Source organism: Bos javanicus, chromosome 15 (assembly GCF_032452875.1).
Source record: "Bos javanicus breed banteng chromosome 15, ARS-OSU_banteng_1.0, whole genome shotgun sequence".
In the NCBI taxonomy this organism is placed as follows: domain Eukaryota; kingdom Metazoa; phylum Chordata; class Mammalia; order Artiodactyla; family Bovidae; genus Bos; species Bos javanicus.
This window is the reverse complement of record NC_083882.1, coordinates 18,192,819-18,218,778: the sequence shown is the minus strand read 5'-3', so window position 1 is coordinate 18,218,778 and position 25,960 is coordinate 18,192,819. Positions and strand designations below refer to the sequence as shown.

Sequence of the window (25,960 nt, the reverse complement as noted above, 5' to 3'; positions counted from 1 at the left end):
TATGTTTATAAATTGGGTGCCAAACTTTTGGCAGTAATGTACAGCTAAGTACAACTCACATACTATTTATAGACTTTCATTTCTTTTCAATCCCCTGATGTAAACACAGTTGGAAACATTATAGCTACCTAGGGACACAAAAGATGCACTAAAAGAAATCATGATTACAATCCTTGTTAGGTGAAAAACAATGTAGCTTTATGTTTTGAAGGCATTATGGAAGGTTAACTTTGAAAAAGTATGAAAAAGAAACTTCCATTGCAGCCTTGTAAGAGTCAAACTATCTTAAAGACATAATCAGTTAATGTCATAATGTTTATGATGATATGATCTAAAAATTATGTCATTATGCTTCTTCAAGAAGGACTTTCAACAATTCAAAATATTATTAGACTGTAAAATCTTTTACAAAAAAAAAAAATGACATATATTCTCCTTTTAGTTTTAGATGATTTGGATAGCAAACTGGCTCAGGAACAATCTCCAAGCTCAGTGAATACCAGAACACCTCTCAACATTGGATCAAGAACACAGTTCAGTCGTTTTTACTCCAGTGGGAGCAAATACAATAATATTACAGGAAGGCACAAAAATTGCTATAATGAAACTTCTAATATGTCTATCTATGATGTCTTAAGACCAGGAACCCCTAGGGAAGGTTTTCAAACCTTTTCTCCTAGAACAAGGACAATCTACAATATGTATAGGACAAGGGAACCCAGAGTCTTAAAAGAAGATTATGTGCAAAAGAATACTTTTGGTAGTACTTCTCTGTGTTTTGACAGCAGGCAACGATTAGCCTCATCAGCTACAGGGTATTTCAAAGCAAGAAGCTTATATTTTCCAGCCACAACTCAGAATAAGACTGGGTTTATATCACCAAGCCACCAACAGAGCCCAAAGAGAACTCCTTTATCATCTATCATATGGAATAGATCAGATTCTTCTAGAGAAAGGCAGAACTGGGAAGAGTTCCTGGAGGCACCGTCACCAATGGAGATTGACCCTGCTGACCAGTATATGTATCCCAGGTGCTTCCAGGCGAATAGGAGATGTGAGTTTTACCATTCACAGAGTGTTTACCAAAGTTTTGGTTTAAATGCTCCTGTAGATAATGCAATGAGTCCTGACCCACTTGAGAACTCAGAAAATATGCCATTCTACCATGAAGATAACCTATTTACTAGGTCTTTCTTTAGCAATACCTTTGGACGGAGCAGGGGACAGAGATTTGAACAAAATCCTTTCTGGGGCCAACAGAAAGAACACTCTGACTTTCATCAAAGCAGGAAACCATTTACTTCTTCTGACAGAGACTTTGAAATGATCTCCGCTGAAGTAAACAGTGCACTAGCTGTTCATGGCCATAGTGTTCCTTCTCAACACTGGGGGTCATTTTCTTCTAGTTATAGAACAAATATTTCCAGAAACCAACAGATACCAGATTCCTGGCAGTTTGATTCTCAGACATCCGCACTGGAGAGCATGGAAGTGTCACAAGGTAATGGGAACCAGTCTACTCATTTCAGCCCAGAAAATGTTTGTTCCATGACTGATGCAAGCTATCACATGAAATCTGGTGGGTTAGAATGTTCTCCTATGGAAGTACATGTAAACAAAGAACCTTACTCATTTGGAGTTGCTCAAACTCGAGCGTCCCCATTCAAAAGTACCTTCCTGCACATTCCTGATGACAGAGGGAATCCTCAGAGCCCTAACTTTCAGATTCCCACAGTCACTTTGCAGAAGATTAAGCCGGCCTCTCTTCCAAACAGAAACTATACAGAAGTCACTGTGACCAACAATGTCTCAGTTGATTCTCCACCTCTGACTGAAAGCCAAGCCAATATCTTGGTCACAGGAGTAAATAATGAGAAAGACTTGAAGGCATCTGTTTTGGAAAAAGACAAAAAAATAAACAAGATAGACCAGACAAACATGGCAGGTGAAATACCCCAACTTGTTTCACAGACAGTAATTTCTAACCCTTTACCTGATGTTCAGAATTCCCTTTCCCAGGACTCAGACAAGAACAACAGATTTGTTTTTAATGCATCTACCACAATAAGTTCAAAAATGTTGCCTGGAGTCATTTCCAGGAGAGATACCTCCAAAATTCATAAAGCCAATGAACTAAAAAATGGTAAGAATTATACTGGGAACAGAAAACTTGACTCAACAACTTCCCTTCCTTTCATTCAGGAAAGCAGAACAACATCACTTTTTCTCAGCCCACGTCAAGTTTGTCACCAGGAATTAACAGTAAGTAATGAAGATAGTTCAAGCATTATTAAAAAGAACCACGGGAGTTCTGAACATACTGATAATCAATACTCACAGTCTCCAGAAAAGCCTGCTTGTTTAGATACCAGGGGAGAACAAAGTATCACGACTTGTTCTAGCAGCTGTAGCAAGTCAGATGCTGATCACAACCTGCCTCGTAATTCTTTAGATCTGTCTTCAGGGGCACTACCAGATTCCTCACCATCAAATGATTCTTGCCTTGATGCTCCAGTAATTCCTTCTACCACAGTGTTCTGGAAGTGTCCTTCAAACAAAGACCCATCTCTGGGAGAAAGAGAAGACATTGATTACAAGAACCAAAATAGTCAATTTTCCCTAAGCTACTTAGAAAACCAAAAGAGTAATGATAATCACACACCTGTACGTAATGAAGAGGTTAATGTTGTCAAATGCCAGTCACACCCTCTTTTCAAGGGTCGAAAGGGAAAAGGAAAAATAAGAGAACGCATATCCTACATCGAAAAATTAAGCAAAACAGAGAGTAGATCAGTGCCTACAACTGACAACAGCAGTCTCACTGAGGGAACTCAAAGCAATTCCAATTCTCCTGAGCTTCATACAATTTACTGTACTTTACCAAGAAAATCAGCTGTTTTTCTCATCGATAACAGGGAGCCTGAAAGTACGATAATGCCTTCTTTGTTCAGGAACGAGCCAGTTGCATTACAAATCAAAAATGATGTGGAAGATCCAGTAGGAAAGAACACATCAAAAAAATTCAGTCCTAGTTCTTGTGAATCAGAGAGCAAATGTTCCAAAGTAGTTTCAGACTCAGTCTCAGTAGCACTTGAAGCCACAGAAGGGATGACAAATATGACAAACGTTGGATCTACTTCTGTTAGAAAAGGGCCACTTCCAGTCCTCATCAAGAGGGCTGTGTCATGTCCTTCAGAAGTGCTTTATGCCTCAACTGGAAGAGATGAAAGAGATAAATGCTTGGTATCCAATACAGATGCTTCTCCTGTAACACTGAGGCCTTGGGAGAGACTCATTAACCCTCTGGGAAGTGACTCATCTGTTTGTGAGTGTTCTTTAAGCAAGAAACACCACCAGGAGGAATACTTACAAGAATATACTGAAAAGAATGATAAAATTTCTGCCTCCAAAACAGGCATATTTTCCCATCCAAATGAATACCCTTTACCTTTTTCTTCAGATATGTCAGGACAAGAAAGTGGGAAAACTTTACATAAATTTAAGACTACAAGTATGTTTTCTGTTTCTGGTGATGAAGATAATGTGAAATGTCTTGAGGTGGTTTCAATATATTATACCCTACCGAGGAAGCACAGCAAAAAATTCTGTGACCTTCTTCAAAAGTATACACAAAACATCGATTCACTTACAGAATCAATTAAAGCGGGGACTAAAACATCTCCTAATGCTTTAGAAAAAGACCAACTGAATTGTCCTGCGCAAGACCAGTCAGGAACACCTTTGTCTAAAGATACCTCTGCTCAGGAGACCAGCCATCCTTCTCATATCACTGAAAATATGACTGTTTTACAATTACCAAGTGTTGAGTCCTCAGAATCTGCATTACAGGAAATGGCTTCTATTGAAACAGATGTTTCTCTTCATAAACGAGAACCTAAAACTGGAGAAATTTCCCCATACAACTTAGCTACAACACCTCCATCTAATTCACAAAGCAGGAAAAAGAAAGAGAAAAAATTGCAAAGTGAAACTGTGTTTACTTCACCAATGCTTCAGGAAAAAAAAGTTACAAGAGAGAAATCTGAAAATTGTCCACAATCCATTAAATCAGATGACAGTGGTTTTTCTAACCTCCCAGCCCATTCAGAAGAGAATGTTGAAAACTCCCACATCATAAGAAGTTCTGGGGAGCATACAGGTAGTGATACAGCCATTACAACTACTGGAAGTCTTCAAAAAGATATCTCAGGTGTAGTTACAGAGGAGAGCTCCAATGGATTGCAGCCTAGGGAAGTCAGAGGGGAAATTAGAACAGATTTCCCAAAAGACTCTGAGAAAACACTTTCTGACTCAGAAAGCCAAGTCTTTGCTCTTACTCCAGCCTTGAGTAAACTACAGCTTGATGAGGAGACTTGTTCAAGTGAACCAGATTTAGACAGTTCACAGTCTGAACCCAGGGAGCTACCTGAAAGAAGACAGGAGGTAAATATGACAGAGAGCAAGGCTAAAGATGAAATGCAGAAGTTGGCATGGAATCAAGGTTCACTTCCTGAAGGAGGTAATAAAAGTAAAAAAGGCTTGGCTGACCTAGAAAAAGGGAAAAGCAGATCTTCAGTTAAACACAGATTGGCAGCTATGTCCAAAGGCAGCAGAAAATTTCCAGCTAAAGATTTATACCCTAGAAGACATGTAGCTACTATCTTTCCCCAAAGTAGGAACAGTTCTGGCTTTAGCAGTTTGTCCCTTGACACAACAGAGTGCAACTCACCGTCCCTTGAGCCTACTTTAAAGTCCACAGAAACCACAGATGAATGCAGGTTAAGTAATGATGGAATAAATGTGGAGACATCCGAGAACCCTCTCCAGCTTACTGCAGTATCCAATAGAGAAGCTTCTACACCCTTAAGTAATCAGAAGTCCAACAACATTTCACAACTGCATCAAAACGAGTTTAAAAATATCTCAGAATCACAACCAAAGTGTGAGAATTCTGAGGATGTAACAGTAGCTCAGATTTTGGAAAGAGAATCAGGAGCCCTGGCCCAATCCACGTTGATCAGCCCCAGGGAAGCAGACGTCCCTGACCATCAGAGGAGGTCGAAACCCCCTTTTCAACTGGAGCCTGTAGAGAAATCTACGGTTTGCATCCCATTGACCAGTTGTCAGCAAGGACAAAGCAGTGCTTCATCTCTGGAGTGTGAACGTCAGCTACACCCCTATCGTTCAGAGAGCTTAAAAAGTGTCAACGTACATGGTGATATACTACGAATAAGTCATCCTCCAAAAGTCAGAGAGCGCCATTTCTCTGAAAGCACTTCTATTGATGATGTCCTGAGTCGACTGACCCTTAGGAATGAATTCTGTAACAACAGCGGGTACAGTCGAAGATTTAAATCTTTTTCTGAACTTCCCTCCTGTGGTGAAAATGAAAGTTGGGCTTTGAACAACAGCAGGACAAAAATGGGTCCTAGGTCTGCAACATCTATATCCAGGCCTATTGACTATGGGATTTTTGGGAAAGAACAACAGCTGGCTTTCTTGGAGAATGTAAAGAGGTCACTCACACAAGGGAGATTATGGAAACCAAGTTTTCTTAAGAACCCTGGCTTCCTGAAAGATGATGTAATTAACCCTGCTAACCCGACAGAGTCATTGACTTCAAATTCTCCTAGTAACCAGAGGCCAGAGGATGGCTTATCTCTAAGTGCGCCACTTAATATCTATGAAGAGGATCCAGTAGACTCAGACTGTGACACAGACACGACCACGGATGACGAATACTACTTGGATGAAAATGACAAAGAATCAGAACTGTGAGCCTTTTTCAATGAAATGTATAGCCTTTTCACCAAAAGTTTATAATGTAAATAAAGTGTACATATGTTTGTCTATGGAAAGGACAGATAGTAAAAAAAATCTAGTCTGGGCACTGCTGCTGCTGCTGCTAAGTCACTTCAGTCATGTCCGACTCTGTGCGACCCCATAGACGGCAGCCCACCAGACTCTGCCGTCCCTGGGATTCTCCAGGCAAGAACACTGGAGTGGGTTGCCATTTCCTTCTCCAATGCATGAAAGTGAAAAGTGAAAGTGAAGTTGCTCAGTCGTGTCCGACTCTTAGCGACCCCATGGACTGCAGCCTACCAGGCTCCTCCGTCCATGGGATTTTCCAGGCAAGAGTACTGGAGTGGGTTGCCATTGCCTTCTCCAGTCTGGGGACTAGCTGCTGTGAAACAATCCAAATTCTCTCCCCTCCCACACCACCCCCCCACTCTATGTATAGACTTCCTGAATCCTAGAGCAATGAATTCTTGTTTAGTGTTTTCTTCCTCTGTATACATGCTTGGTCTTTCTGCCACTCAGCCCCAAATTAATCTCTTAATTCGTGGTCCACTTTTGGCTGTCTGCTCTATATTCCCCCTAACGTTCTTTCACCTTTTCTATTCCAGCACAATAGCAAATCTCTGTATTGCATCTTCCAGTCCATACTCCATATTCATGATTGTTAAATAAAATGTAGTGATGATAACAATGGAGTAAGTATTATCCTGTTTGACTCATCAACCTTTAGATGATTTAGAGTTTGGGTTTTTTTTTTTTTTTCCTTGAACAAAGATCAGGGGATTTCCATAAGAACATCCTGTTTTATCCATAGTGGAGAAGGGAGGCACATATTTGAAGTGCTTATTGTGAAGAGGTGAATCTCTAGTAAGCCAAAGAACATTGTTATTGTTGTTCAGTCATGTCCAACTCTTTGCAACCACATGGACTGCAGCACGCCAGACTTCCCTGTCCTTCACTATCTCCTGGAGTTTGCCCAAACTCATGTCCATTGAATCAGTGATTCTATCCAACCATCTCATCCTCTGTCACCCCCTTCTCCTCTTGCCCTCAATCTTTCCTAGCATCAGGATCTTTTCCAATAAGTCAGTTCTTCATATCAGGTGACCGAAGTATTGGAGCTTCAGCTTCAGCATCAGTCCTTCCAATGAATATTCAGGGTTGATTTCCTTTAGGATTGACTGGTTTGATCTTCTTACAGTCCAAGGAACTCTCAAGAGTCTTTTCCAGCACCACAATTTGAAAGCATCAGTTCTTTGGCACCCAGCCTTCTTTATGGTCCAACTCTCACATCCATATATGACTACTGGAAAAACCATAGCTTGGACTATGCAGACCATTGGCAAAGGAATTCATTTGAAATAGTTTCTAGGATGGTACAGAGGGTGGCTTAGCGACAGAATTTCTGCTTAGGAAGGGAACACATCTGCCGGGTGGAGATAAGCAGACATCCCTTCATGAGACTGACATCCTCTTTGCAGCTCTTTCAGCAACTGTTTTTGTTTTTCTTATTGTTGCTTTGTTTCTGTTTTTCCCCATTTCTCCAGAGCCATCCATGTAAAAAAATTTCTTTATTTGCAGGATAGAACACTTTTTTCCATGTGAGACATTTTAGTCACAAGCGATAGCCATGGTCAAGTCCCTAAAGTACTATCATGTTAGATCTAACACCTTGAGATTCACAGCCTTTTTTGCCAGATTTACCAAACCCTTAGAAGTTAGAAGGCAGAGCTTCTAAAGGCTTGTCACTATGATTCCTTCAATAATTGTATCAAGGCTAAATAGCTTGTCATACCCACTGATAACTTGGCTTTGCTAACTCTTTAATTTGCCATGCAGAACTTCTGGAGATTTCTCTTCTCCGAATCAGGAAAGACCAATAAACAGGCAGCAGCGAAGCTAACCTGATAGAACTACAGAAAACATACCATCCTAGTTCTTAGTATTGAGAGGGTCAACATGAATGGATTTTATCTTGTTTGGTCTATATTTGCTTCCTGGCCTGATTTTGTTTCCATTTTTCTCACCTAGTCTGTTTCATCCATTTAAGGATAATGATAGGAGTTGGGGAAATGTACAGAGATCTGGAACTGATAGAAATGCAAGAAAGGACCACATTGTTATTATCCTCTCCAGTACTACCTTGTCTAGAAGCTAAATGCCAGAGCTAGTTTATATTGGTCCCATGACACTCAAAACTGATGAAAATAAGGTAACTACATGAAAGCTATTTCTTAAACCTATAAATTGTCTTAAACTTCAAGTTCTGACCAATTCTCAAAAAGACTGATAGTAGAATGTTAAATGAACTGTTCTAAATATTTCCATTTAAATTTGTATGGTAACGCATAGGTAACATTTTATTCTTTGTTCGTGTATGTTTGTACATTCTACCTTCCTTTTTCTATTTATCTGATTATTTAATTAAAACTTCATAAACCATAACCTATGTTTTCTATTTAATTTTAAAATATTCAAAGTTAATATTTTAATATTAAGATTCTTGGTTTTTTAAATGATCAGGTTGCAAGTTCTGTTTTGGTAAACACTCTGAGCCTACATGTATGTTACAAAAGATGAAATGAAGTTAGCTTATTTTTCACTGAATTTAGCCTTTATCAGCAGTTAGGTAAGTTAAGATCAGGCTAAACAACTACTTTTAGGCCCTGATTCTCTGTACTAGAATCTACCACCTGAATTTAAAGGTAATTGATGGCCAGTGCTCACTTGCACCATTTGTAATGTTTGCTTGTTGGTGTGGCTCAAGAATCAAGAAAACAGAAAATTTATGAAAATAGCACCTTCTATAAAGTTTTATACCTTTATAAAACACTTCATTAAAGAAGTATAGCAAATACCTATGTATTTTAACATACAAAGTACTGCTTTTTAATATTCATTTTTGGTATAGCTATAGTAATTTATACTAGTCATTTTTTATACTCATAACTTGCTTTCTAATACATAATCATCATTAAAGTAATTATTCACATAAATGGAGTCACTAATGAGGGAATCAATGCAAATAATTACTGGTAAATTACTAGTTCATTTAAATAATAGACTTATACAACCATAAATTTTATGTATAAACTCCATTTAAAATAAGGCTCAATGAGATTAATATTCAGAGACTTTCCTCTAAATAATTTATACCCTTACATTGTCAATACATTGCTATTAATAAAACTCCAACAGCCACTAATAAGGTTTTGACTGATGATAAGGTAATAAAAACTACTTTGTATAGGAAGTACATGGGTGCCTGTGCCTGTCTAGGGTTGGTGAAAGTCCACTTAAGTTTACGGTGAAGATAGGTATCAAATTGGAAAATCCACACCTATTTAAAAGTTATATAGTCCATTGAATGCCAGAAGGTTAAAGAGGCCTTATTTCTAAGAGTTTATTGTCAGTAATAATGCTTCAGAATATCCAATTTAAATGTATAGTGTAAATATGTAAATATTTTACTTTGAGTCTCTTTTTGACTGGCATTTCTGTGTTTCTGAAACATATAATAACCCGTAAGCACTACTGTTTAAAATGTTGTCAAATAATCCTTTTATGTACTTGCTATCAAACTTCTTCTCCAGGTATGAAATATGTTACAAGACAAGGTGCAAATTTAAACAATGCTGGTGTTGAAATAAATGATTTAAATGGATGCATTATTTGATTGACTTTTATTCTCATTCTCAAATGATTGTTTTTAAGTGTGAAAGTTTCCAGAAAAATACAAAAAGGGGAGTGGGATGGACAAAATTATTCAAACAAATTTTTCTGGTGGATATTGAATAAGATCACCCATTTGAGTGGTTTTGGAAAATGACTCCTGTCTTCTCCTTCCATTTGTATCAAAAAGCAATCAACCAACAACAGAAGTCAGTGTCCCTGGCTGCATAAGCTGCATAAGACAGAAGGAATGAGGGCGGTCTGGCATTTTTCTCTGAAAGTTGTCATATTTATTAAGGAAGAGGAAGCCCAGTGGCGTTGGGTTTGGGTCATCTGCTTCCCAGTAGTACTATAAGCAGATCTTTCCAATTGAAATGTTAAATGTTCATTGATATGTTAATATTGAAATGTTAATTCCTGCTAAACAAATGAGTAGATTTGTACTAATCTTTACCTTTTCTAGAAAAGGAACCCAAAGTCATCTTTCTACCAAGGACAAGAGAGTGTTGTCAGCTTGAATATGAGCAGTATTTTATTCAAAATATTTATACTGTCCTTTATTAAAAATTAAAATACATTAGATCAGCTAGGGTTTTTAGTTGTAGACACTATAATCCTTTTCCTACCTGCAATGCCCTTCTCCCCTTCTTCTTGCAGCAGATTCTTATCTGACCTTCACGATAAAAATAGATCAGCTTAGATGACCATCTTCATGATCAGCATGGATGTCATCTCTTTCAGAAAGCATCTCTCAAGGTTGGGTTAATTGGACCTCATACAGTGTACTTATGTTGGTAGAGGCAATCTGCCAAGGGGCCTGGACATACCTGGATATTTGTTGCTGGGTATGCCAAAAATGTAAGTTCTCGACCATGGTTTACTCATGCCATTTTTCAGGGTGTGTATGCAGCCATCAAACACAAGAGGAATGAGATAACATCTCCCCACTGACAAAGGGCAGACATAATTACCCCTACCCTAAAAATGGTAAGCCCTTAAACTTTGAGTGTACCTCTTGTAATGCAACTCACTTCAGGCATCTATGATAAGAATTTTGCATCGTCCCTACAGACCTTTGTGGGTGGCTGGGGGGGTGGGGGCAGGGTATGGGAAGGTAGGGGGAGAGGTATTTGTTTGCTAGGGCTGTCACAGCAAAATTCCACAAACTGATTGCTTTGATATCAGAATTTATTTTCTCACAGTTTTGGAGGCTAGAAGTCCAATCAATATGTTGACAACTTTGATTTCTCCTGACCCCTCTCTCCTTGGACTGCAGATGGCTACCTTCTCATGGCATCCTTACATGGTCTTTCTTCTGTACCCAAGCATTCCTGGTGTCTCTGTGTGCCCACATTTCCTCTTCTTAGAACAGTAGTTAGATTGGTTTAGGGCCCACCCATCTTCAAATACAGTAATATTCTGAGGTACTGGGGTTAGCATCTCTATATGAAGTATGCTGTTGTTGTTTAGTCGCTAAGTTGTGTCCAGCTCTTGCAACCCCATGGCCTGTAGCCTACCAGGCTCCTCTGTCCATGAGATTCTCCAGGCAAGACTACGGGAGTGGGTTGCCATTTCCTTCTCTAGGAGATCTTCCCAACCAGGGATCAAACCTGTGTCTCTTGCATTGATAGGCAGATATTTTTTTAACCACTGGGCCACTAGGGAAGCTCACATAGGAACATCCTAGACACTATACAGTCCTTGACACCCATATTTTAGCACCTATAACACTATTTACATTGCCTCTTTGTCTTTGTCCATTGCCTCTTTGGCCAGTGAACCACAGGAGCTGTGAAGTCAAAGTATAATGTCTATAACATAGTAAGTATTGAACAAGTGTTTGTTGAGTGAAGGAAATTTGATTTATTATAAAGAATCTAGTCAAGGCATTGGATAATGTGAAGAAATATACTTTTTAAGGTATGAGTTAGGATGAGAAAGAAAACAGGTTGGTAGGGATTCAATACAGCTAAACAAGTGTTCAGATACAATTATATGACTTCTCTGATCTGTTCTCAAAAATACCAGGTGTTATCATGTGTTATATAATTTATTAAGCGACATTTTACTATCATCCAGTACCAGCTGACTCTCAGATTATTTCTCTGAAAAAAAAACTTTAATATTTTGAAAGAATGCAAACAAAATGTGTTCCAAACAACTTTTTAAGTGATAGCTAGAGCACAGCAAAACTTTCCATTTAAAGTATGCAGACACTCCCACAAAATAAAATTTAGCAGTGAAAGTAATGCCAAGTAATGCTACACTTTAGCTCTACAATTTATCAGTGATTTACCACCAGTTCCTAAAAATCTTTCTAAAGTATAAAGAACACTGTCTAGAAACTCTGCTCAGCATTCCTAAAGCAGGTCAAGAGAACTGGGGAAAATATGGTAAGGATTTTGCTCTGATAAACTTTGGTTATAGCAAGAATGCTGAGCAGCCCAATTAAAGCCAAGAGATGAACAGGTGGCTTCTCGGGGCCTGATTCTGGCAACTCTGTTTCAAGAAACTGCCAGCAGAATGCAGAAATCCTGTGTCCATACCAGGACATGAGTTTCTCCAGACTCACACAGCCTGTGAAGAACTTTCTTTCCTTTGAATAGATTAAAACCATAAGAGGATAAAAGAAGAACAAATAATTAACTAATATAGATAAAATTGAGGTAGGAGATAGATGGGCCCCTGGGCCAGTCAGCTGGGATTTGTAAAGTGAAATAAAATTAAAGCTTTGTTCTCACCCAGACACTCCAAGGACAAAGCTGACAGCAAAAGCAGAGTGCTACTAGAATAAATAGATAAGGTGCCTACTCCTGAAGTCAAGGAAACCTTCCCTGTCGGCACATGTGCTGGAAGGCTCCTTGGGGGTCAGAAAAGGAGGTGGAACCACCCCATAGTATGTGGACATGCACCCACAGGCTCTGAGGTAGGATCCATCTCAGTAAAAAGTCGCACACACATGTTGGGGAGGATCCTAGGACCAGTTAGGAGTGAAGAAACAAGATAATTGGCCAAAAGTAAACCAAGACCCTGAGAAACCTGTGTGCATGCAGGTCAAGAAGCAACAGTTAGAACCGGACATGGAACAATGGACTGGTTCCAAATCTGGAAAGGAGTACATCAAGGCTATATAGTGTCACCCTGCTTGTTTAACTTGTTTGTAGAGTACATCATGCAAAATGTCAGGTTAGAAGAATCACAAGCTAGAATCAAGTTTGCCAGGAGAAATATCAACAACCTCAGATATGCAGATAATACCACTGTAATGGCAGAAAGCAAAGAGGAAACTAAAGGGCTTCTTGATGAAGGTGAAAGAGGAGAGTGAAAAGCTTGCTTAACACTCAACATTCAAAAGACAGATCATGGCATCCAGTCCCATCAGTTCAATTCAGTTCAGTCGCTCATTGGTGTCCGACTTTTTGCGACCCCATGGACTGTAGCATGCCAGGTCTCCCTCTCACTTCATGGCAAATAGATGGAGAAAAAATAGAAACAGTGACAGACTTTATTTTCTTGGACTACAAAATCACTGGGGATTATGACTGGAGCCATGAAATTACAAGATTCTTGCTCCTTGGAAGAAAAGCTATGACCAACCCAGGCAGCATATTAAAAAGCAGAGATATCACTTCAAAAAAGTCCATAGTCAAAGCTATGATTTTTCCAGTAGTCATGTACAGATGTGAGAATTGGACCATAAAGAAGGCTGAGCGCCAAAGAATTGATGCTTTCAAATTGTGGTGCTGGAGAAGAAACTTGAGAGTCCTGTGGACTGCAAGGAAATCAAACCAGTCAATCCTAAAGGAAATCAACCCTGAAGGACTGATGCTGAAGCTGAAGCTACAATACTTTGGCCATCTGATGCGAAGAACCAACTCATTGGAAAAGACCCTGATGAAAGGAAAGATTGAACTCAGGAGGAGAACAGGTTGACAGAGGATGAGATGGTTGGATGGCATCATTGACTCAATGGACGTGAGTTTGAGCAAACTCCAGGAGATAGTGAAGACAGGGAAGCCTGATGCGCTGCAGCCCATGGGGTTGCAAAAAGTCAGACTTAGCGACTAAACCACAAAGACCCAGGACTGTCCTATATGTGTGATTTACTTTACCTGTTTACTCATTAGAGAGGATATCCATAGCTTTTCTTTTTTTTCATAGCTTTTCTCTTCGAGTGTATATTTCTGCCTAGTTTCTGACTTAAATAAACTGCTTCTCTTTGTGCTCTCCCACTTGTTGTGCTGTGTCTTTAATAATAAACTTTGTACCTTTTTTAGTTTTTACCTCCTTGAAACTTTCAGATTAGAGTAAGAGCCACTTTGCTTTTAGCTTCTAGCTCCTGGGCTTCCCTGGTATCTCAGATAGTAAAGAAGTCTGCCTGCAGTGAGGGAGAACAGGGTTCGATCCCTGTGTTGGGAAGATTCCCCTGGAGAAGGAAATGGCAACCCATTCCAGTATTCTTGCCTGGAAAATCCCATGGACGGAGAAGCCTGGCAGGTTACAGTCCATGGAGTCGCAAAGAATCCCTCACGACTGAGTGACTTCACTAAATTAAATAGGAGGTTTATCATTCTCACCTAACAGGAAGTCCAGAAGGTGCTGGGAGGTGGGGGGATGGGTCCTCTGTCCTTTCTACCTCTATGAGCATGAGCACTTAAGTTTATTTCTATCTGGTGGTCTAGTAGCTAGGATTCCTGGTTTTCATCTAGGTTACCCTGGTTCATTTCTTGTGCAGGGAACTAAGACCTCTCTTCGGGACACTGAAACTTACTGTTGCCTATCCAAGATCAAAATGGTGGGAAGAGATAGACATTGACTTCCCGCTACCAGAGTCCTTGCCAGTCTTTCCCCATATCCAACTTCCAGCATCTGAGGAGCGAGGAGCATTCAAGACCAGTCAACCCCCATGGGTTACAGGGGACAGCAGTTTCTGACTCAGGTGATGCTCACCCACCAGCCTCAAATCTGATTCCTACTACTGAGCGCAACTCTTGGTTCCTCGCTTGAGGCTTGGCCCCAACTCAGTGAAGGATGAACAAACACTTGTTGAAAGAAGGGAAGTATAGGGTTTAGGGGATTTGGGAGACTGGAGGGAGTTACAGTCCAGTGAGGGAGACTGCTGAGCAGAAAACAAGACAGGTAATACAGTTGATGGGTGCTGTTGTGAACGGAAGGGCTGGGAGAGTTGGCCTTGTACGGGAATCAGGGGAATGACATTTTGCTCTGCGTCTTTTAAACCCAGTGAAATTCGTTGTTTGAAGGCTTTCGCGTAAGCTCTTCGCCACTGGGCCTTTTCTCTACAGCAATCACCCTGTGCGTCCTTTAAAAATGACAGTTTCCTCTGAAGAGTTGCCAAACTCCAGCAGCAGAAGCGGCGGCGGGGCACAGCCTCAAGCACGCTGGTCTCAGCAGCGCCCCCTCCGCCCTGGTCCTCAGACCCGCGCCGCCGGTTGCTGGGCCTGGAGCGGGAGAGCCGAGTTCATTGCGGCCGCGCAGCCGCGCCGGGCCCCTCTGCAGCGGGCTAGCCCTCGCCTTCCGGCCGGGTGGGAACCGGGGTGGGAACCGGGGGCGGACCGCGGGCGGTGGAGCGAAGCCCGCCCCGGGGTGGGCCCCGCTCCGGCCAGCCGCGCGCCCGGCACCGCCCCGCAGCCGCTGCCGAGCTGGGCGCCGCCATGCGCCGTCTGCCGCGGGCCCGGCTGCTGGCGCTGCAGCTCGCCCTGCTAGTGGCCTCGGGGGCCCCGGAGGAGCCGCTCAGCGCGCAGCGGAGCCTGGTGTGGGGCCCCGGGCTGCAGGCGGGCGTCGTTCTGCCGGTCCGCTATTTCTACCTGCAGGCTGTCAGCCCGGAGGGCCAAAACCTCACCCGCTCGCCCCCAGGTAGCGTTCGACCGCGGGCCTCCCCGCCCTGCGGCCGCTCCTCGCGTCCCCTCCGCGAGTCCCGTCCTCGACCGCGCGCCCCTCCCCAGGAACCCTCCCGCCGCCCGCCGCCCGCGCGGCGTCCTTCCCTCGTCTCTGGTCACCTCCTCTTCTCCTCCCCTCCCAGACCCAAAGGCGGGAGGGAGTTGCAACGCAAGTCTACTGAATGAATAAGTGAACTCCGAGCGCCCTTCCGCAGTTAACGTGCGGGGACTGCTAATCCGGAAGGAGGGCGCCCGGGGTGTTAATGAAAGCAGTGTGAGTCACAAGTTGGAGGTGGTCTTTCTACGCCTGACGAGTTGTTTGATCTGTTACAGCTTGCAGGGAGTGCCTTCACGCGTTGAGTCATCCAGCCCGAGAATCGGATCGGGGTGCGTTGTTTAGGCCTGATCCTACAAAAAGGAGATGTCAGAGTAGCAGGCAATTTGGGAGGCAGTTTTGCAGGCTAGATTTTTGTTTTCTTAGAGTTTCGAGTTCTTGAAAGCGGGTCGCAGGAGTTAGTGAAACTCGGAACTTACTAGGTTTTCCCTCTGGTCCTGTCCTGAATCCCTTCTGCCCAGTCGTGCTCCCAGGTTCTCCTAAGTGTCTTAAGTTTGCAACTTAACAGCTTGTCCTACTAGTTCGAGTTGTTGCCAGTCAGGATTTGCTGGTTTATCTCCTGTCAACTGGCACCCGGTTTTGTCAACAAAGAGACAGTCAGAATCCCCAGTGCCCCTTCCACCACCAGTGGAAAACTGAGTACTTTGTTGTTTTTTTTTTTAAGAAGTCTCCATGGCCCTAAGGATCATAAGAAGATCGTTAAACCCCGATTTAGTCTTTCATCACGGAGTGTATTTTCTTCTTTATAGTTTTGTTTTCTAAAATTAATTTTGTAATGTTATAAATGGGGGCGGAGGGCTTTAGAAAAAAGATGGAAAACTAAGGAAAAAATTAATTGATGCGTGAAAAAGGGAAGTTATATGATCCAAAATAAAATACTGTTAATCTTACTTTTAATGAAAGAACTATAAATTCAAATAGGCTTCCCAGATGGCACTACTTGTAAAGAACCCACCTGGCAATGCAGGAGACTTAAGAGACAGTGGGTTCCATCTCTGGGTGGGGAAATCGCCTGGAGTAGAGATGGGAACCCACTCCAGTATTCTTGCCCAGAGAATCCCATGGACAGAGGAGCCTGGAAGGCTACAGTCCATAGGATCACAAAGTGTTGGACTTAGCTAACACACGTGCATAAATTCAAATAAAATTATATTTTTATTCCATTTTTAATCTAAAAATAATGGCATTTTTTTTAACTGCTAATACTCAGAAGCTGTTAATGAATACTCTTAGACAATGACCTTCATCCTCTGCTGGTGGGAGCAAATTGGTCAAATCTTTCTAGAAAGTAATTTTCCATGAAGAATCTTAAACATTTACAAACCTAACGCGCAAAATATATGTCTCAACAGTTAGAAAATGTAAAAATGAAATGTAATGAAAATGAAATGAATATGTAAAAATGAAAAAAAAAAGTCATTTATGAAAAATGTCCATGCCTTTTAATCTGATAATCAGACTTCTGTGAAAATGATCAGCATGTAGTCAAAGACTTATGAGCAAGGATATTCTTTCCCCATTATGATTATTTATTACAATATTTTAAAGAGCAGCTATAAGATAGTTGTTAAACAAAGCATGGTACATTCATGTGATGGAATATTTAACAGCTATTTAAAGTAGCACTTTCAATTCCACTATAAGGTATCTAAAGTAGTCAAATTCAAAGAAAGAGAAAGGAAAATGGTGGTTGCCAGGGGCTGATGGAAGAGGGAGATGAGAAGTTGTTGAATGGTACAGAGTTTCAAGTTTTCCAAAATGAAAAAGGTCTAGTTTGTGCACAAAAAATGTGAATACACTTAACACTACTGAAATGTACACTTAAAAATGGTTAAGATGGTCAGTTTTGTGTGTTTCACATCACAGTAAAATTTTTGATGTTTTAAAATATTATTTAGTAATGCTTATACAAGTTTACAGAGAAGGCAATGGCACCCCACTCCAGTACTCTTGCCTGGAAAATCCCATGGGCAGAGGAGCCTGGTAGGCTGTAGTCCATGGGGTGGCTAAGAGTCGGACACAACTGAGCGACTTCACTTTCACTTCCACTTTCTTTCTTTTTTTTTTCATGAATTCAACTTTTTTTATTCAGAATGTGTATCTTTAAGACTGGTATAAACAAAAATTAAATACAAACAACTTGTTATTGACATAATAGCTGCAGTTATTAACTGCGAGAATACAGTAAAAAGGAGCCTTACTAAATGTTAATATTCTTGCAACAGAATTATCCCAGTCATTTTATGGTAGTAAATTCTGGCAAGAAATGATAAATTCATTTGTTATTAAAGATACTTAAAGAGTTTCCACTTTCACTTTCATGCATTGGAGAAGGAAATGGCAACCCGCTCCAGTGTTCTTGCCTGGAGAATCCCAGGGACGGGGCAGCCTGGTGGGCTGCCATCTATGAGGTCGCATAGAGTCGGACACGACTGAAGCGACTTAGCAGCAGCAGCATACAAGTTTAAGGATGCAACAGGAAACAAATTATATAGTTTTATTCCAAGTCATAATAAATAAATGAGGCTGTACCTCATACATCAGGATTATTGGTGGTCACAGCAAGAGAGTAACACATTTTTTTTTCACTCTTCTTTTTTACCCCCAAATGATCATAATGTTTTAATAATCAAGAGAAAAGTCATAAGGAAACAAACTAAAGACTTTCACCAAGTTTTTTCAAACAACCTCACTTTTATTCCTTTAGGTTCTCCTTTCAGGATATGATTCCTGGCTTCCGTTTAAAAACCTGCCCTATATTTCTGAAATCTCACCCAACCAGTCTTTACATTTTCTGCTAACATCATTCACTTTCAAGTCCTGAAAAATTTCTTTCTCCAAGAACTAAATGAAAAATACGGAAAATTTTCTCAAACTGTAATCTTACATGACTTACCAAGATTCCCTTAATAATTAGCACTCTTATTTAACAATGTTACACTTATCTGAGTACTATTATTATGCCGCATATCTCCAGGAACCTAGATAGCAAACGTGAACTTGAATGGTCTAAAACAGGGGGATTTCAAACAGGAGTTCACAGACAGAAATTTGGGGGTCTGTGATTTGGGATGAGGAAGAAACCAATCTATATCTTTATTTTCAGTAACCTCTGACTTAAATTGAGTATTTCCTTCTATTATGAATGTAGGCAAAACCTGTTGACATTGTTATATTCCCAGCATCTAACACAGTGCCTGGCAGAGTTGCTCAGTAATTATTGTAGAAGGAAAGAAAGAAAAGATGGAGAGAGGGTGTTTGGATTATGTCTAGATAGAAGATACCAGGACTCTTTTCTACTCAGTTGTCCTCTGCCTTCATCAGTAATACCTCTGTAAAATTATCTTTCCTCCTAGTTATGTAGCACTTCAGTGTTTTGAGTTGTGCCCTGTTTCATATGCTCTCCTTAATCATCTTGTGAGTTAGTAAGAGTGTTAGTCACTCAGTCGTGTCCGACTCTTTGTGACCCCATGGACTGTAGCCCACCAGGCTCCTCTGTCCATGGAATTCTCCAGGCAACGTTATAGAGTGGGTAGCCATTCCCTTCTTCAGGGGATCTTCCCGGCCGAGGGTTTGAACCCAGGTCTCCTTCATTGCAGACAAATTCTTTACTGTCTGAGTCACTAGGATAGGAAGGACTGGTATTATTCTCTTCACAATTCCTGTAAGAAACAAGCTTAGTGAAAATAAATATTTTTCCTGTGGTTCCACAGTGGATAAATGTCAAAGTCATGTCCAGATTCCCTACGCTTTCAATACCTCATTCATGGTCTTTCCTTTTTATCAAATCACTGGTATTGTTAATAAGATCACTGTTTTCAATAGGTTCCTGTAGAATATTCCCAATTAGCAGGCACTCATACATTTGGGAGGATTTCCATTTAGCCTCAAGTTGTACCAAGTTGGCCTTCAGGACTGTTCCCTCGGCCAAGTGGAGTCAGCCCTTTTGTTGCGTAGAGAGCATTAATAAAATTCCTAAACAAAAAGGGAGATGAAGACTCCATTGTAACAGGAATGACAGAGGTTATTTTTCCAACTATGAATTTTGAGAACCTTGTTGTTCTTACTCAGTCACTAAGTCATGTCCAACTCTTTGTGACACCATGAACTGCAGCACGCCAGGCTCCTCTGTCCTCCACTATCTGCCAGAATATGCTCAAATTCATATCCATTGAGTCAGTGATGCTATCTAACCATCTCATCCTCTGTTGCCCCCTTCTTTTGCCGTCAATATTTCCCAGCATCAAGGTCTTTTCCAATGAGCTGGCTTCTCACATTGGGTGGCCAAAGTATTGGAACATTGAAACAAAAACAAAGTATTGGAGCTTCAGCGTCAGCATCAGTCCTTCCATTAAATATTCAGGGTTGATTTCCTTTAGGATTGACTGATTTAATCTCCTTGCAGTCCAAGGGACTCTCGAGAATCTTCTCCAGAACAATTCAAAAGCATCAGTTCTTTGATGCTCAGCATTCTTTATGGTCCAGCTCTCACACACATACATGACTACTGGAAAAACCATAGTTTTGACTATACGGACCTTTGTTGGCAAAGTGACGTCTCTGCTTTTTAATATGCTGTCTAGGTTTGTCATAGCTTTTCTTTGAAGGAGCAAGCATCTTTAAATTTTATGGCTGTAGTCACTGTCCCCAGTGATTTTGGAGCCCAGGAAAGTAAAATCTGTCTCTGTTTCTGCTTTTCCCCCTTATATTTGCCATGAAGTGATGGGACCTGATCTATGATCTTAGTTTTTTAAATGTTGAGTTTCAAGCCAGCTTTTTCACTCTCCTCTTTTACCTTCATCGAGAAGCTCTTTAGTTCCTTTTCACTTTCTGCCATTACAGTGGTATCATCTGCATATCTGAGGTTATTGATACTTCTCCAGGCAATCTTGATTCCAGCTTGTGATTCATCCAGCATGACATTTTGCATGATGTACTCTGCAAAACCTTCTTGAATTAACATCAAAAAAGATATCCTTTTCATCTTAGGGGATTGGAATGCATAAGTAAGAAGTCAAGACTTACCTGGAGTAACAGACAAGTTCGGCTTTGGAGTACAAAATGAAGCAGGGCAAAGGCTAACAGAATTTTGTCAAGAGAACACACTGGTCATAGTATTAACTATTAAATATGGTCATATTTAACTGCTTATAAGTTAAATAAGCAGGATGACAGTATACAGCCATGACGTACTTCTTTCCCAATGTTGAACCAGTCTGTTGAACCAGTCTATTGTTCTGGTTCTAACTGTTGCTTCTTGACCCACATACAGATTTCTCAGGAGACAGGTAAGGTGGTCTGGCATTCCCATCTCTTGAAGAATTCTCCACAGTTTGTTGTGATCCATATAGTCAAAGGCTTTAAATTAGTCAATGAAGTGGAAGTAGGTGTTTTTCTGGAATTCCCTTGCTTTCTCTATGGTAAAATGGATGTTGGCAATTTGATCTCTGGTTCCTCTGCCCTTTGAAAATCCAGCTTGTACCTCTGGAATTTCTTGCTTCACATATTGCTAAAGCCTAGCTTGAAGGATTTTGAGCATAACCTTGTTAGCATGTGAAAAGAGTACAATTGTACATTAGTTTGAATATTCTTTGGCATTGCCCTTCTGTGGAATTGGAATGAAAGATGACCTTTTCCAGTCCTGTGGCCACTGCTGAGCTTTCCAAATTTGCTGATATATTGAGTGCAGCACTTTAACAGCATCATCTTTTAATATTTTAAATAGTTCAGCTGGAATTCTGTCACCTCCACTAACTTTGTTTGTAGCAATGCTTTCTAAGGCCCACTTGACTTCACACTCCAGAATGTCTGGCTCTAGGGGAGTGACCACACCATTGGTTATTTGGGTTATTAAGACCTTTCTTGTATAGTTCTTCTGTGTATTTTTGCTACCTCTTCTTAATCTCTTCTACTTCTGTTAGGTCTACTTGCTGTTTATGTCCTTTCTCGTGCCCATCCTTGCATGAATTGTTCCCTTGATATCACCAATTTTCTTGAAGAGAACTCTAGTCTTTCCCATTTTATTGTTTTCCCCTATTTCTTTGCATTGTTCATATAAGAACGCCTTCTTATCTCTCTTTGCTGTTCTCTGGAACTCTATTCAGTTGGGTATATCTTCCCCTTTCTCCCTTGCCCTTCTTTTCTCTTCTTTCCTCAGCTCTTTGTAAAGCCTCCTCAGACAACCACTTCGCCTGTTTGCATTTCTTTTTCTTTGGGATGGTTTTAGTCAGTGCCTACTATACAATGTTAGGAACCACCATCCTTAGTTCTTCAGGCATTCTGTCTACCGGATCTAAACACTTGACTATATTTGTCATCCACCATATAATCAAAAGGGATTTGATTTAGGTCATACTTGAATGGTCTAGTGGTTTTCCCTATTTTCTTCAATTTGAGCCTGAATTTTGCTGATCTGAGCCACAGATCTTGCAACAGGTTTTGTTTTTGCTGACTGTATAGAGTGTCTCCATCTTTGGCTGCAAAGAATATAAACAATCTGATTTTGTTATTGACCATCTGGGTTATGTTCATATGTGGAGTCATCTGTTGAGTTGTTGGAAAAGAGCTTTTGCTATGACCAGTGTGTTCTCTTGACAAAATTCTGTTAGCCTTTGCCCTGCTTCATTTTGTACTCCAAGGCCGAACTTGCGTGTTACTCCAGGTAAGTCTTGACTTCCTACTTATGCATTCCAATCCCCTAAGATGAAAAGGATATCTTTTTTGATGTTAATTCTAGAAGGGTTTGTAGGTCTTCATAACTGGTCAGCTTCAGCTTCTTCCGTGTCAGTGGTTGGGACATAGACTTGGGTTACTGTGATATTGAATGCTTTGCCTTGGAACTGAACTGAGATTATTCTGTCATTTTTGAGATTGCATCCAGGTACCAAGTACTGCCTTTTGGACTTTTTTGTTGACTATGAGGGCTACTCCATTTTTTCTAAAGGATTCTCACCCAAAGTAGTAGATATCATGGTCATCTGAATTAAATTCTCCCATTCTGTAGCCTGCCAGGGTCCTGTGTCCATGGAATTCTCTAGGAAAGAATACTGGAGTGAGTGGGTAGCCATTCCTTTTTCCAGGCGATCTTCCTGACCCAGAGACTGAACCCCAGTCTCCCCCATTGCAGCCACCCCCTAGGGAAGCCCCTCATCATTTTCTTTCACTTTCATTCCTGTCCTTTTTAGTTCACCAATTCCTAAGATGTCGATGTTCACTCTTGCTGTCTCCTGTTTGACCACATCCAATTTACCTTGATTCATGAATCTAACATTCCAGGTTCGTATGCAATATTCTTTACAGCATCAGACTTTACTTTCACCACTAGACACATCCACAACTGAGTGTCATTTCTGCTTTGACCCAGCTATTTCATTCTTACTAAAGCTACTAGTAATTGCCATCTGCTCTTCTCTAGTACTGGGAAGCTTCTTACCCATATTGGACAGCTTCTTACCTGGGAGGCTCATCTTCTGGTGTTATATCTTTTAGCCTTTTCATACTGTCTATAGTGTTCTCCAGGCAAGAATACTGGAGTGGGTTGCCATTTCCCTCTCCAGTGGACCACATTTTATCAGATTCTTCACTGTGACCCATCTGTCTTAGTGGCCCTGCATGGCATAGCTTCATAGCTTCACTGAGTTATACAAGCCTCTTCACCATGACAGTGCTGTGATCCATGAAGGGGAATCTATATATCAACTTTACACAGTGTGACAAATTGGATTCAATATGGACTTTGAAGGAAGAAATAGTCAAGCTGTGTGCAAATTTTGGTTATGTTACTCATATATATGAGATCTTGGTGAAGTTACTGAACTTCTTCATGATAGCCTTTGGCTTCCTGATCTGTAATATAGGATGACAAATACCTTTCTCACAAGTTCTTGGAGGAAATAAATAAGAGATATGAAGATCTCAAGCTCAGGGACAGGCACAGTCCCCCTAAGTAAGTGAATTTTTTAAAAAATGCTTTCTTTCCCAATCAAAAGTTTTCAAAATTTCCAAGTCTAATGATATAAAGTTTTGATACTGCCAACCTCTTTTGTCTCCTTTAGTCACTGCATTCTTATTCAATTTGCTATCTTTCATAAAGAAGTGTGAATTTATAGAACAAAAAAGCTCAAGCTGACTTCATTTCTGTTCCATTATATTAGCTTCCAGGGCAAATTAAAATTCACATTCCTTCTATTTGAAGCCATTTGAAATGACACTCTTCTTGTTTTCTCTTTTTGGAGAAGGCAATGGCACCCCACTCCAGTACTCTTGCTTGGAAAATCCCATGGACGGAGGAGCCTGGTAGGCTGTAGTCCATGGGGTCGCTGAGAGTCCGACACAACTGAGCGACTTCACTTTCACTTTCACGCATTGGAGAAGGAAATGGCAACCCACTCCAGTGTTCTTGCCTGGAGAATCCCAAGGACAGGGGAGCCTGGTGGGCTGCTGTCTATGGGGTCGCACAGAGTCGGACACGACTGAAGCGACTTAGCATAGCATAGCATAGCATAGCATTGTTTTCTCTTTTATGAGGGTTCAGTTCAGTTCAGTCGCTCAGTCATGTCCGACTCTTTGCAACCCCATGAATCGCAGCACGCCAGGCCTCCCTATCCGTCACCAACTCCTGGAGTTCACCCAGACTCACATCCATCGAGTCAGTGATGCCATCCAGCCATCTCATCCTGTGTTGTCTCCTTCTCCTCCTGCCCCCAATCCCTCCCAGCATCAGAGTCTTTTCCAATGAGTCAACTCTACTCATGAGGTGGCCAAAGTACTGGAGTTTCAGCTTTAGCATCATTCCTTCCAAAGAAATCCCAGGGCTGATCCCCTTCAGAATGGATTGGTTGGATCTCCTCGAAGCCCAAGGGACTCTCAAGAGTCTTCTCTAACACCACAGTTCAAAAGCATCAATTCTTCGGCACTCAGCTTTCTTCACAGTCCAACTCTCACATCCATACATGACCACTGAAAAAACCATAGCCTTGACTAGGCGGACCTTTGTTGGCAAAGTAATGTCTCTGCTTTTCAATATTTTATGAGGGTAGGATTGCTTATTTCTAATTTAGTCCTGATCAATTTTACATTAATGAAGTGTTCTGGAGATTTCTTCTGTAAGCGAAGCTTCTTTCAAAGTGTCACATAGTTATTAATATGCTTGTACTATCTGTGTTTTATTTAAAATCATAAACTTATGGAAGATAGAACCATTTGATAGGTGATAAGAAGCTTTTCTGTCCTGTTTCCAATCTGGAGAGAATGATGGAAATGGCTTTTTAGTCCCCAGGCACTGCCTTCCTGATTTTCAGTCTGCCACACCACTTTGCCTTTCTGAAACTAAGTGGGAAATAACACAAAGCAATGATTTATATGTTTCATTAAGCATTTCAGGTGATTGACCAACGTTTATAATAATTTCACATTATTACCCTTTTTTTTTACAACATCCCTTACAGTTATCTCATTTCATTTATTTAGGCAGATATCTTTCATAATTTTATCACACTTTTTCAAAACTCCTGAAATGTATGTGTTTGGTACTTAATTATTTACTAGCAATATATCAGACACTACATTACTATTACTAAACTGAAGAGAGTAAGAAACATTTTTTCTGACCCACAAGAAAAAAAATAAAACCTTTGAAGATCAAAAAATGTAGAAACATCACTCACTAGATTCAGAAACTAAGAATAGGAAAAATAAATTTTTTTCTTCAGTAATTTCAAAAATATATGTTAAATATGTTTAATATTTGAATATTATTAAATATAGATAGATATGAAAGATTTCTTTGATCACAATTTGCTGTTTACCAAGACTGTGTATTTCAGAAGATTCACCACTTTTCTTTAAACATTTTGCTTTGATATGGTAATAAACTGTGATTAGGATATTCACTGCTCCTTGTTGTCAAAGTGCTTGAGGATCAGATCTGCACTGAGTGCAGGTATGTCCACTATCCTCTCTAAAGAAAGAAGTCCCAATGTTTATTCCTGCAACAGTATTGTTTCAAAGCCTAAAAAATACACTGCAAAAAGAGAAGGGAAAGTTTACTAAGTAGGTATTGTCAGTTGAAAGGAATGATAGAGTAACCTAATGTAACTGTTTCATTTCAATTCTAGGAAAGAAGCTTAGAGGGGTACATCTAGTATTTACAAGGTGTGTGAGTTTGTATGTAGGTGAGTGTGTTGCATTTGTGCAAATCTAATAAATAACTATAATCTCTCTCTACTTAAGGAAGTGGAAGGAAAATTTCTTCAGAATTAAGGGCTATTAGGTATTAAAATGGATTACAAAGAAGGCTTGTTCATACTTTATAAGGAGAAAGTGGAATTTCCTTAGAGCTATGCCATCGTAAAAGTTTATGGATGCTTTTGAACTGTGGTGTTAGAGAAGACTCTTGAGAGTTCCTTAGACTGCAAGGAGATCAAACTAGTAAATCCTAAAGGAAATCAGTCCTGATTATTCATTGGAAGGACTGATG

The 25,960-nt window shown here is 40.5% G+C and overlaps 2 protein-coding genes across 6 annotated transcripts in view; both read left to right on the top strand.

Moving 5' to 3' along the window:
- The window catches only part of EXPH5 (exophilin 5), a 38,357-nt gene extending 28,894 nt beyond the window's left edge, over positions 1-9,463 (top strand). For all 4 annotated transcript variants that reach the window (XM_061440232.1, XM_061440229.1, XM_061440231.1 and 1 more), the window contains one exon: positions 443-9,463. In XM_061440232.1, the coding sequence (XP_061296216.1) occupies positions 443-5,778 (5,336 nt within the window). In that variant the 3' untranslated portion in view covers positions 5,779-9,463. The remainder of the gene's footprint in view (positions 1-442) is intronic.
- A 5,581-nt stretch (positions 9,464-15,044) lies between these two features.
- POGLUT3 (protein O-glucosyltransferase 3) overlaps positions 15,045-25,960 on the top strand; it is a 32,628-nt gene continuing 21,712 nt past the window's right edge. The window contains exons 1-2 of one of the 2 annotated variants that reach the window (XM_061440226.1): positions 15,045-15,345; positions 15,702-15,755. In XM_061440226.1, coding sequence (XP_061296210.1) covers positions 15,144-15,345; positions 15,702-15,755 — 256 coding nt within the window. In that variant the 5' untranslated portion in view covers positions 15,045-15,143. The remainder of the gene's footprint in view (positions 15,346-15,701; positions 15,756-25,960) is intronic. The other variant, XM_061440227.1, reaches the window with a different exon arrangement.